Below are 19,191 nucleotides of genomic sequence, written 5' to 3'. Positions count from 1 at the left end.
CCCATTTTTTTCTCTTCTCATTCCTTTTCTGTCACAGGGGGAAAAAAACCTTATTCTTTTCCTTCGCCAGAGTCTGTCTGTCCTCTGGTCAACCTTTGATTTCATTTTGGAATTAAAGCCAATAAATTAGCCTCCACTCTTTTAGAAATCTCTCCACTGTCCTTTTCCCTTAGCTTAAGGGCTCCCCGCATCCTAATTTTTAAAAAGTCCCTCGATCCCTTGTAGCCCATCAGATTTCTTTACCACCCATTCCTTCCTCAGCCCCTGACACTCAATTCCTGATCATTCCACTCCACTAAAATTGTTTTTGGTTTTGGTTTTTCATAAACTACCCATGGACTTCTACTTCCCAAATAAAGCAAGAATCCCCACACTCTTCCCTCTCTGGTGAGCAATAAATGACCTGTTTACCACCCACAATTTCTGAAGTTCTCCCCATCCCTCACTGCTTGTTCCCTACTCTTTCACATTCCGGTTTCTCCAAACCTTTCTGATAATTCCTTCTCCAGCTCCCGTCTCCGTTCTTAGATGGACGTCACTCTCTCCAGCCCCTCCTGTTCTATACCTTCTCCCAAGTCTGTCCCTCTCACCAATGTTCTGATTACTCCCAAACTGCTTCACCTTCACATTTCTATTTCCAATAACCAGCTCCACATTTCTACCTGGCTTCTCCTGCCCACATCTCAAATCCAATCTTTCAAAGCAGAATTCCTTAGTTACTTATCCCAAACTAATTTGACTATGCTTTGTACCTTCATTAAAGGTACCCAAGTAGGAATCATCTTCAATTTCTCCCTCTGTCTCTCTCACCTCCCACACTCAGTTGCTCTGAATCAAATTTTTTTCCATCACCTCATTTCAAGCCCCACTACCTATGACCTATATGACCTTGAGCAATTAATCTTTCTAACCCTCCCACGTCTTCATCTCTAAAATAAAGATATTTCTCACATGCCAGGGTGCTTGTAAAAATTAAGTAAATCCTACAAAGCACCTATATCATTAATATGTTAGTATATTATAATAATCATATTAGTTAATACAATAATTAGTCTATCAATGCCTGGCATATAATATTCCCAATAACTTGGAATTTTTGGTTATTATATCTGTTTTCCTTGCCTAGAATCTCTCACCTCCCTAATTCTTTGCAAGTAATAATACCAGCAAGAGCATGGGTCAGATAAAATTTCTCCCCTCCACCAAAATGTTCACTAGCTTCCCATTGTCTACTGAATGAAACCCAACTCCATAACATGATTCAAAGTCCTTTTAAGATTTGTTTCCAAACTGCCTTTTCTGTCTTTGACTCTCCACACCAATCCATGAGTCCCTTGCTTCAGGCACTGGGCACTGCTTGCTGCTTCCTATATATATACTTGCTTTCACCTCTTTTCACCTTTACTGACATTGTTTTCATGGCCTAAAATACCTACAGAACAATCTTTTGCCTCAAATTCTATTCTGCCTTTAAGGCTTGATTTGAATGTCACCTTTTAATTAAAAGCCTTCCCAGATCCTTCCAGTTAAAATGAATGGCTCTTCCACATAGTTGCCAACACTTTGGAACTACATTTTTCATAGCACTTCTTTCACTCTGCCCTGTAGAGCTGGTATTTCTTTCCTTGTTACCTCCTGAGAGCAGACTATAAGCTCCGTGAGGATAACAGTTTCCCCAGAGCATCGGGAATGAGGCTTTGCTCCTAGTAATACTCAACAAATTTTGGTTGAATTTTAAAATATTGGAAAGCATGGTAAGATTATGGGTAATCAAATTTTTTTTTTTTTTTTTTTTTTTTGCGGTACGCGGGCCTCTCACTGTTGTGGCCTCCCCCGTCATGGAGCACAGGCTCCGGACGCGCAGGCTCAACAGCCATGGCTCACGGGCCCAGCCGCTCCGCAGCATGTGGGATCCTCCCGGACCGGGGCATGAACCCGTGTCCCCTGCATGGGCAGGCGGACTATCAACCACTGCACCACCAGGGAAGCCCTGGGTAATCAAATTTTAAACAATATTCTATTATAATGGCTTTGAAGTAGAATTGGAGAAGGCTGATCAACTGGCCTTAATCAATCAAGCTTGACTGGTTTCCCTCCATTATTCCAGATTCTTGAATAATTTAGTAAGTTGAGCCAGTCAGTAAAATTACTAATGAGTCTCTGCCTAAAAATGTCCACCCATGATGATGCACTATGATTCCTTTCCATTTTTGTATCATTTCCACTTGAGGCTTGATTTTTAGTCTCAAATCTCACAGATGATTTCTTCCTAGATCATAACCTTAAATGCTTATTTGGACAAAGAGATATGTAAGATAAACCAAGAGACTGACTATTTTTAACAAGCATGAAGTGCAAAAGAAAACTGATCATTTCATTTAGTGTGTGGATAGATCAATTTATGGTCCTTTTCCTTAAATGCCTTATGCTTTGATATAAATAACAACAATAATGATTATATAGCGCTTAATCCTGTCCATCTTGAAAAAAACTGGCAAACATCAATTACTGCTCACAAAATCATTTTAAAAAACACAGATTCCCTTGGGAAATTCCCTGGCAGTCCAGTGGTTAAGACCCAGTGCTTTCACTGCTGTGGGTCCTGGTTTGATCCTTCGTTGGGGAACTAAGATCCTGCAAACTGCGTGATGCAGCAAAATAAATAAATAAAGCAGTTGTCCTTGTTCAAGATGGCAACATAATTATCTTCACACAAAAAAAAGATAGTTAAATAAATTAATTAATTAAAATTAAAAAAATAAAAAACATAGATCCCTTATAAGAAAGGCATCACATTTCCATTTCAAAGATGGATAAGAAGTGATATACAGAAACTAATTTTTTATTAGTTCAAAAATGTAGTGTTAAAATTAGAGATTAAAGTTTGAAAGTATCTGAAGACCTATCTTGTTGAGTAAAACCAACAAGGATGATAATGATGATTATCATTAAGTAAAACTCCACTATGTGCCAGAGTCTGTGTAATGCACCTCCATCCTTTATCTCACTTAATCCAAATAACATCTCTTAAGAGTTGTTAACCCTTGGCGAAATGGAGGTTAAGTAATTTGTCCAAGATTATATAGAGAGTAAGTGGCCCAGCCAGGATTTGGAGTCATGAGCTCTTAACCACTAAGCTATGAAACAAAAATCCTCAGATATTAAAATCCAGTTCCAGGGCTTCCCTGGTGGTGCAGTGGTTGAGACTCCTCCTGCCAATGCAGGACCCACGGGTTTGAGCCCTGGTCTGGGAAGATCCCACATGCCGCGGAGCAGCTGGCCCCGTGAGCCACAATTACTGAGCCTGCGCGTCTGGAGCCTGTGCCCCGCAACAAGAGAGGCCGCGATAGTGAGAGGCCCGTGCATCGCGATGAGGAGCGGCCCCCACTTGCCACAACTAGAGAAAGCCCTCGCACAGAAGCGAAGACCCAACACAGCCATAAATTAAAAAAAAAAAAAAAAAAGAGCCAGTGACACGTACGTGCGCCGAGACAGCGCGAATTGGAGGGAAAAAAAAAACAAACCTCAATAGGTTACCAGAGTAATTCAAGGTAAACTACAAATAAAGGATAATTGAGACAGCACCCAATTTTTCATTAAAAAAAATAAAATAAATAAAATAAAATCCAGTTCCTAAATCCATCAGATATGAAAAACATAATACCAACATGGTGAGTAACCAGATTATAAGTGTTCTGTAAATATTAATTAAAGCTTATACCATCACATTTTATGAATAGAAAAATTCTTCATGACACATGACTTAGCATAACAGATAAGCAAAAAATTTGAACCTATGTTTTTCATAAATTCTCACTGAAGTTTCCTCACATAAATGGAATAATGCCATTATCTGGCACATATAAGTGCCAAAATCACATACCATTCTTTTTAAAATATCTCTCTTCAAATTGCTTCAAGGATATACTTCAAATATTTAAAACATCTAATTACAGATACAAAATTGTAAAGATAATTAGATGATTAAATCACATGTTAAACATTAAAGTTTTTAAAAAGTCAGATCTTTTGAAGCCATTACCACAAAAACAAACATGATGCTTCCTCCTCCTGCAAAAGAAATCCAGTTTATATTAAAATAGAGTATGTATTCATGTAGTAAATACAAGTATAATATGCCTATTAAACAGATAGTGGTGGAAAGAGAACCACCATAAAGGAAGGGCTCTAAGGTGAAGTTGGCAACAAGCTTTTTCCTATCCCTTTACCTCTATATCACATGCCAAGATATTCATATATGATATATATCAAATTTTACTTTAGCATGTACAATTATAGAATTTTAGAAGTAGTATATCACTCAGACTAAAATTGAAGGAATGGAAAAGGATATTCCATGCAACTGGAACCCCAAAGAAAGCTGGTGTAGCTATACTTATATCAGACAAATAGACTTTAAAATGAAGACTGTAATAAGAGATTTTAAAAAAGGAGTCCCTAACAATAAAGGGGTCAATTCAACAAGAGGATACAACATTTGTAAATATTGATGCACCCAACATAAGAACACCTAAATACATAAAGCAAATATTAACAGACCTAAAGAGAGAAATAGACAGCGATACAAAAATAGTAGGGGATTTTAATACCTCACTTACATCAGTGGATAGATCATCCAGACAGAAAATCAGTAAGGAAACACTGGCCTTAAATAACACATTAGATCAAATAGACTTAACAGATATATATGGAACATTCCATACAAAAGCAACAGAATACACATTCTTCTCAAGTGCACATGGAACATTCTCAAGGCTAGAGCATATGATAGGCCACAAAACAAGATTCAGTAAATTTAAGAAAACTGAAATCATATCAAGCATCTTTTCCAACCACAGTGGAACGAAACTAAAAATCACAGAAATAAAGTGAAAAATTCACAAATATGTGGATTATTAAACAATCTGCTACTAAACAACAAATGGGTCAATGAAGAAAGCAAAAGATAAATCAAAAAATACCTTGAGACAAATGAAAACGGAAACACAGCATACTAAAACTTGTGGGATGCAGGATAAGCAGTTCTAAGAGGGAAGTGCATAGCAATAAATGCCTACATCAAGAAACAAAAAAAATCTCAAATAAATAACCTAACTATACACCTCAAAAACTAGAAAAAGAAGAACAAATGAGGCCCAAAGTTAGTAGAAGGAAAGAAATAACAGATCAGAGTACAAATAAATGAAATAGCGTAAAAAGACAATAGAAAATATCAATGAAATTAAGAGCCGGTTCTTTGAAAAGATAAACAAGGACTTACCTGGTGGCACAGCAGTTAAGAATCTGCCTGCCAATGCAGGGGACATGGGTTCGATCCCTGGTCTGGGAGGATCCCACATGCCACAAAGGAACTGGGCCTATGAGCCACAACTACTGAGCCTGCGCACTAGAGGCCACAAGTCACAACTACTGAAGCCACACACCCTAGAGCCCATGTGCCGCAACTACTGAGCCAGTGTGCTGCAACTGCTGAGGCCCACGGGCCTGGAGCCCATGCTCTGCAACAAGAGAAGCCACAGCAGTGAGAAGCCTGCACACCGCGACGAGAAGTGGTCCCTGCTTGCCGCAACTGGAGAGGACCTGCACACAGCAACAAAGACCCAACGCAGCCAAAAATAAATAAAATTTTTTTAAAAAGATAAATAAAATTGACAAACTTTTAGCTAGACTCACCACGAAAAAGACAGCAGACTCAAGTAAATAAAATCAGAAATGAAAGAGGAGATGTTGCAACTGATACCAAAGAAACACAAAGATCATAAGAGACTACCATGTACAACTATACACCAACAAATTGGACAAACCAGAAGAAATAGATAAATTCCTGGAAACATACAACCTTCCCAGACTCAATCATGGAGGAATAGAAAATCTAAACAGACCAATTACTACTAAGGAGATTGAATCAGTAATCAAAAACCTCCCAACAAAAAAAAAGTCCAGGACCAGCCAGCTTCACTGGTGAATTCTACCAAACATTCAAAGAAAAATTAATACCAATCTTTCTCAAACTCTTCCAGAAAATAGAAGAGGTGGGAACACTTCCAAACTAATTATATGAGGCCAACATTACCCTGATACCAAAACCAGACAAGGATACCGCAAGAGAAGAAAATTACCGGCCAATATCCCTGATGAACATAGATGCAAAAATCCTCCATAAAATATCTACAAACCAAATTCAACAATACTTTAAAAGGATCATACACCATGATCAAGTGGGTTTTATTCCAGGGATACAAGAATGGTTCAATATCCACAAATCAATCAACATGATACACCACCTTAAAAAAATGAAGAATAAAAGTTATATGGTCATTTCAAAAGATGCAGAAAATACACATGACAAAATACAACATCCATTTACGATAACAACTCTCAACAGGGTGGGTACAGAGAGAACATACCTCAACATAATAAAGGCCATATATGACAAGCCATAGCCAACATCATACTCAAAAGCTCAAAGCTTTTCCTCTAAGATCAGGAACAAGACAAGGTTGCCACTTTTATTCAACAAGTATTGGAAGTCCTAGCTAGGGCAATTAAGCAAGAAAAAGAAATGAAAGAAATCCAAATGGGAAAAGAAGAAGTAAAACTGTCACTATCTGCAGATGACACAATATACGGAGAAAATCCTAAAGATTCCACCAAAAAACTGTTGGAAATAACATACGAATTCAGTAAAGGTGTGGCACACAAAACCAATATACAAAAATCTGTTGTTTCCATACATTAACAATGACCCAGCAAAAAAAAGAAATTAAACAATCCCATTTCCAATTATATAAAAAAGAATAAAACATTTAGGCATAAATTTAACTAATGAGGTAAAAGACCTATACACTGAAAACTGTAAGACACTAATGAAAGACATTTAAGAACACACAAATAAATTGAAAGATATTCCATGTTCATGGATTGAAAAAATAATAATATTGTTAAAGTGTCCATACTACTAAAAGCAATCTAAAAAGATTCAATGAAATCCAATTCAAAATTCCAATGGCATTTTTCACAGAAGTAGAAAAATCAATCCAAAAATTTGTATGGAGATTTGTTCAAGATGGCAGAGTAGAAGGATGTGTGCTTGCTCTCTCTTGCAAGAGCAACAGAGTCACAACTAACTGCTGAACAATCATCCACAGGAAGACACTGGAACTCACCAAAAAAGATACCTCAAATCCAAAGACAAAGGAGAAGCTGCAATGAGATGGTAGGAGAGGTGCTATCACAATAAAATTAAATCCTATAAATGCTGGGTGGGTGACTCACAAACTGGAGAACAATTATACCACAGAAGTCCACCCACTGGATTGAAGGTTCTGAGCCACATGTCAGGCTTCCCAACCTGGGGGCCCGAAAACGGGAGGAGGAATTCCCAGATAATCAGACGTTGAAGGCTAGCAGGATTTGATTGCAGGACTTCAACAGGATGGGGGGAAACAGAGACTCCACTCTTGGAGGGCACACACAAAGTAGTGTGCGCATCGGGACCCAGGGGGAAGGAGGACTGACCCCATAGGAGACTGAACCAGACCTACCTGCTAGTGTTGGAGGGTCACCTGCAGAGGCGGAGGGTGGCTGTGGCTCACTATGGGGACAAGGACACTGGCAGCAGAAGTTCTAGGAAGTACTCCTTGGCGTGAGCCCTCCCGGAGTCCACCATTACTCCACTAAAGAGACTGTAGGGGGCTTCCCTGGTGGCGCAGTGGTTGAGAGTCCACCTGTCGATGCAGGGGACACAGGTTCGTGCCCCGGTCTGGGAAGATCCCACATGCCGTGGAGCGGCTAGGCCCATGAGCCATGGCCACTGAGCCTGCGCGTCCAGAGCCTGTGCTCCTCAACGGGAGAGGCCACAACAGTGAGAGAGAGGCCCACGTACCGCAAAAAAAAAAAAGAGAGACAGACTGTAGTCTCCAGTGCTAGGTCGCCTCAGGTCAACCAACCAACAGATAGGGAACCAGTCCCACCCATCAGCAGACAAGCGGATTAAAGTTTTACTGAGCTCTGCCAACCAGGGCAACACCCAACTCTATCCACCACCAGCCCCTCCCATCAGGAAGCTTGCACAAGCCTCTTAGATAGCCTCATCCACCAGAGGGCAGACAGCAGAAGCAAGAAGAACTACAGTCCTGCAGCCTGTGGAACATAAACCACATTCACAGAAAGATAGACAAGATGAAAAGGCAGAGGGCTATGTACCAGATGAAGCAACAAGATAAAGCCCCAGAAAAACAACTAAATGAAGTGGAGATAGGCAACCTTCCAGAAAAAGAATTCAGAATAATGATAGTGAAGATGATCCAGGACCTCAGAAAAAGAATGGAGGCAAAGATCGAGAAGATGCAAGAAATGTTTCACAAAGACTTTGAAGAATTAAAGGACAAACAAACAGAGATGAACAATACAATAACTGAAATGAAAAATATACTAGAAGGAATCTATAGCAGAATAACTGAAGCAGAAGAATGGATAAGTGACCTGGAAGACAGAACGGTGGAATTCACTGCTTTGGAAAAGAATAAAGACAAAAGAATGAAAAGAAATGAAGACAGCCTAAGAGACCTCTGGGAAAACATTTAATACACCAACATTCACATTATAGGGCTCCCAGAAGGAGAAGAGAGTGAGAAAATATTTGAAAAGATAATAGTTGAAAACTTCCCTAACATAGGAAAGGAAATAGCCACCCAAGTCCAGGAAGCACAGAGAGTCCCAGCAGGATAAACCCAAGGAGAAACACACTGAGACACATAGTAATCAAACTGACAAAAATTAAAGACAAAGAAAAATTATTAAAAGCAACAAGGGGAAAATGACAAATAATGTACAAGGGAACTCCCATAAGGTTAACAGCTGATTTCTCAGCAGAAACTCTTCAAGCCAGAAGGGAGTGGCACCATATATTTACAGTGATGAAAGGGAAGAAGCTACAACCAAGATTACTCTACCCAGCAAGGATCTCATTCAGATTTGATGGAGAAATCAAAACCTTTACAGACAAGCAAAAGCTGAGATAATTCAGCACCATCAAACCAGTTCAAAAACAAATGCTAAAGGAACTTCACTAAGTGGGAAACACAAGAGAAGAAAAGGACCTACAAAAACAAACACAAAACAATTAAGAAAATGGTAATAGGGACATACATATTGATAATTACCTTAAATGTGAATGGATTAAATGCTCCAACCAAAAGACACATGCTTGCTGAATGGATACAAAAACAAGACCTATATATATGCTATCTACAAGAGACCCACTTCAGACCTAGGAACACATACAGACTGAAAGTGGGGGAACAGAAAAAGGTAGTCCATGCAAATGGAAATCAAAAGAAAGCTGTAGTAGCAATACTCATATCAGACGAAATAGACTTTAAAATAAAGACTGTAACAAGAGACAAGGAAGGACACTACCTATTGATCAAGGGATCAATCCAAGAAGAAGATATAACAATTATAAATATCTATGCACCCAACATAGGAGCACCTCAATACATAAGGCAAATGCTAACAGTTATAAAAGAGGAAATCGAGAGTAACACAATAATAGTGGGGGACTTTAACACCCCATTTATACCAATGGACAGGTCATCAAGACAGAAAATTAATAAGGAAACACAAACTTTAAATGACACTATAGACCAGATAGATTTGATATTTATAGGACATTCCATCCAAAAACAGCAGATTACACTTTCTTCTCAAATGCACACGGAACCTTCTACAGGATAGATCACATCTTGGGTCACAAATCAATCCTCGGTAAATTTAAGAAAATTGAAATCATATCAAGCATGTTTTCTGACCACAATGTTAGGAGGTTAGAAATAAATTACAGGGAAAAAAACATAAAGCACACAAACACATGGAAGCTAAACAATACATTACTAAATAATCAAGAGGTCACTGAAGAAATCAAAGAGGAAATCAAAAAATACCTAAAGACAAATGACGACAAAATCACGACGATCCAAAAGCTATGGGATGCAGCAAAAGCAGTTCAAAGAGGGAAGTTTATAGCAATACAATCCTACCTCAAGAAACAAGAAAAATCTCAAATAAACAATCTAACCTTATATATAAAGGAACTGAGAAAAAAGAATAAACAAAACCCAAAAGCTAGTAGAAGGAAAGAAATCATTATGATCAGAGCAGAAATAAATGAAATAGAAACAAAGAAAACAATAGCAAAGATCAATAAAACTAAAAGCTGGTTCTTTGAGAAGATAAACAAAATTGATAAACCTTTAGCCAGACTCATCAAGAAAAAGAGGGAGAAGACTCACGTCAATAAAATTAGAAATGAAAAAGGAGAAGTTACAACGGACACTGCAGAAATACAAAGTGTCATAAAAGAATAGTACAAGCAACTCTATGACAATAAAATGGACAACCTGGAAGAAATGGACAAATTCTTAGAAGGATGTAACCTTCCAAGACTGAACCAGGAAGAAACAGAAAATAAGAAAAGACCAATCACAAGTAATGAAATTGAAACTGTGATTTAAAATCTTCCAACAAACGAAAGTCCAGGACCAGATGGCTTCACAGGTGAATTCTATCAAATATTTAGAGAAGAGCTAACACCCATCCTTCTCAAACTCTTCCAAAAAATTGTAGAGGAAGGAAGACTCCCAACCTCATTCTATGAGGCCACCATCACCCTGATACCAAAACCAGACAAAGATACTACAAAAAAAAAAAAAAAGAAAATTACAGACCAATATCACTGGTGAATATAGATGCAAAAATCCTCAACAAAATACTAGCAAACAGAATCCAACAACACATTAAAAGGATCACACACCATGATCAAGTGGGATTTATCCCAGGGATGCAAGGATTCTTCAACATACACAAATCAATCAGTGTGATACACCATATTAACAAATTAAAGAATAAAAACCATATGATCATCTCAATAGATGCAGAAAAAGCTTTTGACAAAATTCAACGTCCATTTATGATAAAAACTCTCCAGAAAGTGGGCATAGAGGGAAGCTACCTCAACATAATAAAGGCCATATACAACAAACCCACAGCAAACATCATTCTCAGTTGTGAAAAGCTGAAAGCATTTCCTCTAAGATCAGGAATGAGACAAGGATGTCCACTCTCACCACTATTATTCAACAACGTTTTGGAAGTCCTAGCCATGGTAATCAGAGAAGAAAAAGAAATAAAAGGAATACAAATTGGAAAAGAAGTAAAACTGTCACTGTTTGCAGATGACATGACACTATACATAGAGAATCCTAAAGATGCCGCCAGAAAACTACTAGAGTTAATCAATGAATTTGGTAAAGTTGCAGGATAGAAAATCTCCTGCATTCCTATACACCAACAACAAAATATCAGAAAGGGAAATTAAGGAAACAATCCCATTCACCATTGCAACAAACAGAATAAAATAACTAGCAATAAACCTATGTAAGGAGGTAAAGACCTGTACTCAGAAAACTATAAGACACTGATGAAAGAAATCAAAGATGGCACAAACAGATGGAGAGATATACCATGTTCTTGGATTGAAAGAATCAATATTGTGAAAATGACTATACTACCCAAAGCAATCTACAGATTCAGTTCAATCCCTATCAAATTACCAATGGCATTTTTCACAGAACTAGAAAAAATTTTTTACAATTTGTATGGAGACACAAAAGACCCCGAATAGCCAAAGCAATCTTGAGAAAGAAAAATGGAGCTGGAGGAATCAGACTCCCTGACTTCAAACTATACTACAAAGCTACAGTAATCAAGACAGTATGGTACTGGCACACAAACAGAAATATAATCAATGGAAATGGATAGAAAGCCCAGAGATAAACCCATGAACCTATGGTCAACTCATCTATGACAAAGGAGGCAAGGATATGTGATGGAGAAAAGACAGTCTCTTCAGTAAGTGGTGCTGGGAACACTGGACAGCTATATGTAAAAGAATGAAATTAGAACACCCCCTAACACCATACACAAAAATAAACTCAAAATGGATGAAAGACCTAAATGTATGACTGGATGCTATAAAACTCTTAGAGGAAAACATAGGCAGAACACTCTTTGACATAAATCACAGCAAGATCTTTTTTGACCCACCTCCTAGAGTAATGGAAATAAAAACAGAAATAAACAAATGGGACCTAATGCAGCTTAAAAGCTTTTTCACAGTAAAGGAAACTATAAACAAGATGAAAAGACAACCCTCAGAATGGGAGAAGATAATTTAAAACAAATGAACAGACAAAGGATTAATCTCCAAAATATACAAGTAGCTCATGCAGCTCAATATCAAAAAAACAAACAACTCAATCCAAAAACGGGTGGAAGACCTAAATAGACATTTCTGCAAAGAAGACATACAGATGGCCAAGAGGCAAATGAAAAGCTGCTCAACATCACTAATAGAGAAATGCAAATCAAAACTTCAATGAGGTATCACCTCACACCAGTTAGAGTGGACATCATCAGAAAATCTACAAACAACAAATGCTGGAGAGGGTGTGGAGAAAAGGGAACCCTCTTGCACTGTTGGTGGGAATGTAAATTGATACAGCCACTATGGAGAACAGTATGGAGGTTCCTTAAAAAACTACAAATAGAATTACCATTTGATCCAGAAATCCTGGGCACATATCCAGACACAACTATGATTCAAAAAGACACATGCATCCCTATAGCCAAGACATGGAAACAACCTAAACATCCATCAACAGATGAATGGATAAAGAAGATGTGGTATAGATATACAATGGAATACTACTCAGCCATGAAAAACAATGAAATAATGCCATTTGCAGCACCATGGACACAACCAGAGATTACATACTAAGTGAAGTAAGTCAGAAAGAGAAATACAAATACCATTATGTTATCACTTAAATGTGGTATCTAACACAAATGAACCTATCTACGAAACAGAAACAGAATCAAGGACGTAGAGAACAGACTTGTGGTTGCCAAGGGGAAGGCGGGTGGGGGAGGGGTGGACTGGGAGTTTGAGGTTAGCAGATGCAAACTATTATATATAGGATGGATAAACAACAAGGTCCTACTGTACAGCACAGGGAACTACATTCAACATCCTATGATAAACCATAAAGGAAAAAATAATTTTAAAAGAATGTATATATATGTATAACTGAATCACTTTGCTGTACAGCAGAAATTAACACAACATTGTAAATCAGCTATACTTCAATAAAAAGATAAATTACAATAAAATCTATGCCCCCCAAAGGCACTAGGCCTAGACTGTTACATGGGTGAATTTGTCTCAATAAAACCCATAATCTCTATTGTATTCCTAGATATTAAAAAGGAAAAGGCCCCTAACTCATTCTGCGAGGTGAGCACAAACACATACACACCAAATGCTACAAGCTGGGTTCTATGGGCCAAACCTTTCTTGCCAATTATGTTTAGATAGCATTTTTTAATGCTGAATATAAATGTTATGAGACCCAACATCCATTCTCCTATTACCACAGTCCCCTCTTCTCTCTTTGTGAACCTCAACTACTCCACTTGACTCAACTTTTTAAAACAGATTTGGCTCCTCTAGGCATTTGAATTTACAATTCTTACCACATACCAACTTCACTTGTGAATACGAAATTTTAAATTCTACCAAAATCTTAGCAAATCAAATCTAGCAGAGCAAAAGAACAAGGCATTATAACCAAATAGAGCTTAGATTACAACTAGCTTATCATTAGAAAATTAATTCACAGTAGTCAGTATATTAATATATTAAAGAACCAAAAAATGGGGGGAAAAAGAAGTGGTATATCAATGAGTCATTTAATATAGAGATTCTCAGCCTTTGGGGATTCATGGATGGGCTCCAAAGAGTCCATGACAACTTGCAATTCTAAGCATAATATGGGTGTATGGATGGCGAGTTTCACAGACACATTAGTTCTCAAAGAAGTCCACAATTCATGAATCCTTTCCTATGTTGCAGCATTATAATAGACTACTCTGCATTAAAATGATATTGCTGAAGGCCATGCTAAAAACAGGACAGAATAAATAATATCAATATTCATACTGATCCTTTTTTTTGGGGGGGGGGTACGCAGGCCTCTCACTGCTGTGGCCTCCCCTGCTGCGGAGCACAGGCTCCGGAAGCGCAGGCCCAGCGGCCATGGCCCACGGGCCCAGCCGCTCCGCGGCACGCGGGATCCTCCCAGACCAGGGCACGAACCCGTGTCCCCTGCATCGGCAGGCGGACTCTCAACCACTGCGCCACCAGGGAAGCCCCATACTGATCCATTTTTAAGACAGATTCTTAAATTCGACTTCATTAAAAAGCATGACAGGCATACAACTGTTACTACAAATTGAAGGTTTCTGGTAACCCTGCATCAAGCAAGTCTATCAGTGCCATTTCTAACTGCATTTGCTCATTCTGTGTCTGTGTCACATTTTGGTAATTTATGCAATAATTCAAATTTTTAACTATTATACTTGTTATGGTGATCTGTAATCAGTGATCTTTGATATTATTATTGTAATTCTTTTGTGGCACCACAAATCCATCCATATAAGATGCAAACTCAATCCATATGTGTTGTGTGTGTTCTGACTGCTCCACTAACCAACCATTCCCCCATCTCCCTCCCTCCAGACCTCCCTGTTCCCTGAGACACAGTGTATTGAAAGTAGGCCAATTTCGTGTTCAAGTGAAAGGAAGAGTACGTGTCTCTCATTTAAATCAAAAGCTAGAAATGATTAAGCTTAGCGAGGAAGGCACGTCAAAACCCAAGATAGGCCAAAAGCTAGGCCTCTTTCACCAGGCAGTTAGCCAAGTTGTGAATGCAAAGGAAAAATTCTTGAAGAAAATAGAAAGTGCTACTCCAGTGAACACATGAATGATAAGAAAGCAAAACAGCCTTATTGCTGATATGGAGAAATTCTGGATAGAAGATCAAAACAGCCACAGACTCTCTTAAGCCAAAGCCTATTCCAGAGCAAGGCCCTAACTCTCTTCAATTCTATGAAGGCTGAGAGAGGTGAGGAAGCTGCAGAAGAAATGTTTGAAGCCAGCAGAGGTTGGTTCATGAGATTTAAGGAAAGAAGCCATCTCCATAACATCAAAAAGCAAAGTGAAGCAGCACGTGCTGATGTATAATAGAAGCTGCAGCAAGTTATCTAGAAGATCTAGCTAAGATAATTTAAAAAGGTGGCTACACTAAACAACAGACTTTCAACGTATGAAACAGCCTTCTACTGGAAGAAGACACCATCTAGGGCTTTCACAGCTAAGGAGAAATGAGTGCCTGGCTTCAAAGCTTCACAGGACAAGCTGACTCTCTTGTTAAGGGCTATTGTACTTTTAAGTTGCTCATTTAGCAATATGCTGATTTACCATTCTGAAAATCTGAGGACCCTGAAGGATGATGCTCAGTCTACTCCGCCTATCTCTGTCAGTGGCACAACAAAGCCTATATGACAGCACAGCTGTTTACAGCACTGTTTGCTGATTTTTTTTTTCTTTTTCTTTTTTTCTTTTTTTTCACGAGAGCGTAGGCTCCGGACGCGCAGGCTCAGCGGCCATGGCTCACGGGCCCAGCCGCTCCACGGCATGTGGGATCCTCCCGGACTGGGGCATGAACCCCCGTCCCCTGCATCGGCAGGCGGACTCTCAATCACTGTGCCACCAGGGAAGCCCCTGCTGAATATTTTAAAACCACTGTTGAGACCTATTGCTCAGAAAAAAAAAGATTTCTTTCAAAATATGACTCATTTGCAACACACCTGGTCAACCCAAGAGCTCTGATGGAGACGTACAGCACGATTAATGATGTTTTCATGCCTCCTAACACAACATCCATTCTGCAGCCGTGGATCAAGGAGTAATTTTGACTTTCAAGTGTTATCATTTAGGAAATACACTTTGTAAGGCTATAGGTAGAAATTCCTCTGCTGGATCTGGGCAAATTCAACTGAAAACCTTTTGGAAAGGATTCACCATTCTAGATGCCATGAAGAACACTCATGATTCATGGGAAGAGGTCAAAGTATCAACATTCACAGGAGTTTGGAAGAAGTTGATTCTAGCCCTCATGGATGACTTGAGGGGTTCCAGACTCCAGTGGAGGAAGAAACAGCAGGTGTGGTGGAAATAGCAAGAGAACCAGAATTATAAGTGGAGCCTGAAGATGTGACCGAATTGCTTCAATCTCATGATAAAACCTGAACAGATAAGGAGTTGCTTCCTACAGATGAGCAAACAAAGGGGTTTCTTGAGATGGAATCTACTCCTGGTGAAGATGCTGTAAAGACTGTTGAAATGGTAATGAAGAATTTAGAACATCACATAAATTTAGTTGATAAAGCAATGGCAGAGTTTCAGAGAATTGACTCCAGTTTTGAAAGAAGTTTTACTGTGGGTAAAATGCTATCAAACAGCCTTGCATGCTACAGAAAAACAGCTCCTAAAAGGAAGAGTCGATCAATGTGGCAAACTTGGTCGCTGTCTCATTTTGAGAAATTCCCACAGCCACCCCAGCCCTCAGCAGCCACCACCCTGATCAGTCGGCAGCATCAACATCGAGGCACAGCCCTCCAGCAGCAAAGAAATTATGACTCGCTGAAGGCTCAGATAATGATTAGCAATTTTTACCAATGAAGTATTTTTTAAATTAAGGTATGTACATTGTTTTTTAAGACATAATGCTATTGTACCCTTAATAGACTACAGTATAGTATAAACATAACTTTTCTATGCACTGGGAAACCAAAAATTCATGCGACTAGATTTATCGCAATATTCTCTCTATTGTGATATCTGGAACCGAACCTGCAACATCTCCGAAGTATGTCTGAACTTACTTCGAGGACAATCCTTCGGATGTTTTTCACATACAGTGTCACATAATCATCGATGTAGGTAGACAGGTGGCTGGACTGTATACCATACCAGTTCAACACCAGCGCTGCTTCATTTTCATTATTTCCACTCCATGTGATGATGGAGGGATGAGATTTCAGTCTCCTGACCTAAAATTGAAGAAAACATAAAATAATTTTCAAATGCTCAACATAAGAAAGCTCAGAGCTATAATTACTCATAAAATTATAGCCATTGTCTTTCTGCACATGTATTTTTACTTACCAGGAACTCATCAGAAAATGAGCAGTAATGTTACATGTGGGAAGACATTTTAAGAAATCGCTGAGATTCTTTTTATCTGGATTTTATAAACACTGAGAAAATAGGGTTCCTCTTCTCGCCATATAACTAAAGAAAATGTAATCCCTTTCATTAAAAGAGAAAAATAAATCAACCTCATCATTATCTGACTTGCCACAAAAAGATTCTAAGAAATACAAAAGGCAGGAGACGTTACATTACAGGGCTTAGCTTCTCAAGAGCAAGTTGGAGTTTTCTGTGAAGAAACAAATGAGGCAGAACAAACACTACTGCTGAGAGAGGGACTGAAGTTCCCACAGTTTCCACCAAGATCAGAAAACCATGAGGACAGTTAGAGAGGGTTTTACAAAGCAAGTGAGTACCAGAGACACTCTGAAAGTTAAGGACAAATATATGGAATATTCTAAAGGAAAAAAGATTAGGACATCAAGAGGCTGTCCCCTGAAATAACTATCAATGCCCTGTCTTAAGAAATCAACTGGACTTCCCTGGTGGTGCAGTGGTTAAGAATCCGCCTGCCAATGCAGGGGACACGGGTTCAAGCCCTGGTCCGGGAAGATCCCACATGCTGCGGAGCAACTGGGCCCGTGCGCCAAAATTACTGAGCCTGCGCTCTAGAGCCCGCATGCCACAACTACAAGTAAGTCACTGAATATATCTAAACATAGAAGAAGAAATTAGGGAATCTGAAAATCTTGCCTGCCTTAAGAGTTGAGGTCTGCATAAACTGGGCTCACTGCCAGCCCTACATAAAGGTCTTAAGGATCCAGTTCTTCTGACACACTGGAAGATGTAGCCCAGCAGAAGAAGGCAATTAAATCTCTTTGCCAACAACGGAGTGAGTCAATGGTCAAGAGATTTTCGAACATGTTTTAGCAATATAACCTCATTGGTATTTATAGCTTCTCTTGCACTGTAATGGATGATTACGTGATGGATCCCAGCTGATGTTCTCTCTGTGGTCTCCATTCAATATGCGAAGTAACCCATACATGAAGTAGAGATGCATTAAGGATATCTTAAAGATATATATCTCACTTAAAAAATTAAAGTCTTGTGTTTTTTCTTAACCAGTCTTATAAACAGTATTTCCTTATTTGCCTCTGTATTTGCCCACGTTAAGTGAGGGCTGTGACCAACTGTGAAACGAATGTTTATGGTACTGATGAAAACACAAACACAGATACTGAAGAGACAAAAAGCTTCAGTGACTCTGTGCTACACACACCCTTCAAACTGACCTAGAATTTTCTGGTGAGCTTTCCTTTAAAATTTTAATAAACTCTGCATTAAAAAGTTCTCTTTAAAATATATAAAAGAATTGAAAACACATAGATATCATATTTTACTTGTGTGAAAGAAAATTAAAAATAAAACTGAAATGTTTACAACCTACATAACTATAATTAATATTTTAAAAGTTATTCATTCGTCCATCCATCTATACATCTGATGAATAATACAGCCAGATCATGGGGATATACAGGGAGGAACATGCCCTAGGCCTCAGGGATATTATAATTTTGATGCAGTGACAAAATATTGAAAAAGTAATTTCAAGTGTGATATATGTCGCAAAGGGAAAATGACCTAATCTAGACTTGCAGACATAGAAAGCTTTTTCCCAGGGAGTCATGCCCAAGGTAAGATGGGCCAGAAAAAAATGAGCGAGGTGGTCCACAGGAGAGGGTAATAGAGAAGGCGATCCAGGGCACAGAGAGTACGGGGAAAATGGTGCTTGATGAGGCTGGAGAGGGAGGCTGAGACAGGACAGTGCATGGTGAGGATCTTTAATTTTCTCTGGAGGGCTCTGAGCAAGGGACGATTCAATGTTCACTTTCTAAACTTCAGAAAACTACAGAAAACAAATTATGACATGGTGAATGATTATAAGGCAATCACACTTATAACACACAATCCAGACTAAGAAAGAAAACTTTACCAAGCACCCCAGAAGCCCTCATGTACCCCTTCCTAATCATAGCCCCTCCTTCCTTCCAAAA

General features: G+C 38.8%; 1 protein-coding gene across 1 annotated transcript in view; it reads right to left on the bottom strand.

Moving 5' to 3' along the window:
• The window catches only part of MANBA (mannosidase beta), a 136,139-nt gene that overhangs the window by 40,838 nt on the left and 76,110 nt on the right, over positions 1-19,191 (bottom strand). Inside the window, exon 11 of the mRNA XM_082611637.1 lies at positions 16,867-17,034. Coding sequence (XP_082467763.1) covers positions 16,867-17,034 — 168 coding nt within the window. The remainder of the gene's footprint in view (positions 1-16,866; positions 17,035-19,191) is intronic.

Source organism: Mesoplodon mirus (assembly GCF_964341445.2).
Source record: "Mesoplodon mirus genome assembly, chromosome: 2".
Classification (NCBI taxonomy): Eukaryota; Metazoa; Chordata; class Mammalia; order Artiodactyla; family Ziphiidae; genus Mesoplodon; species Mesoplodon mirus.
Note: the sequence above shows the minus strand (reverse complement) of the source record. Positions and strands in the feature narration are given on the sequence as shown.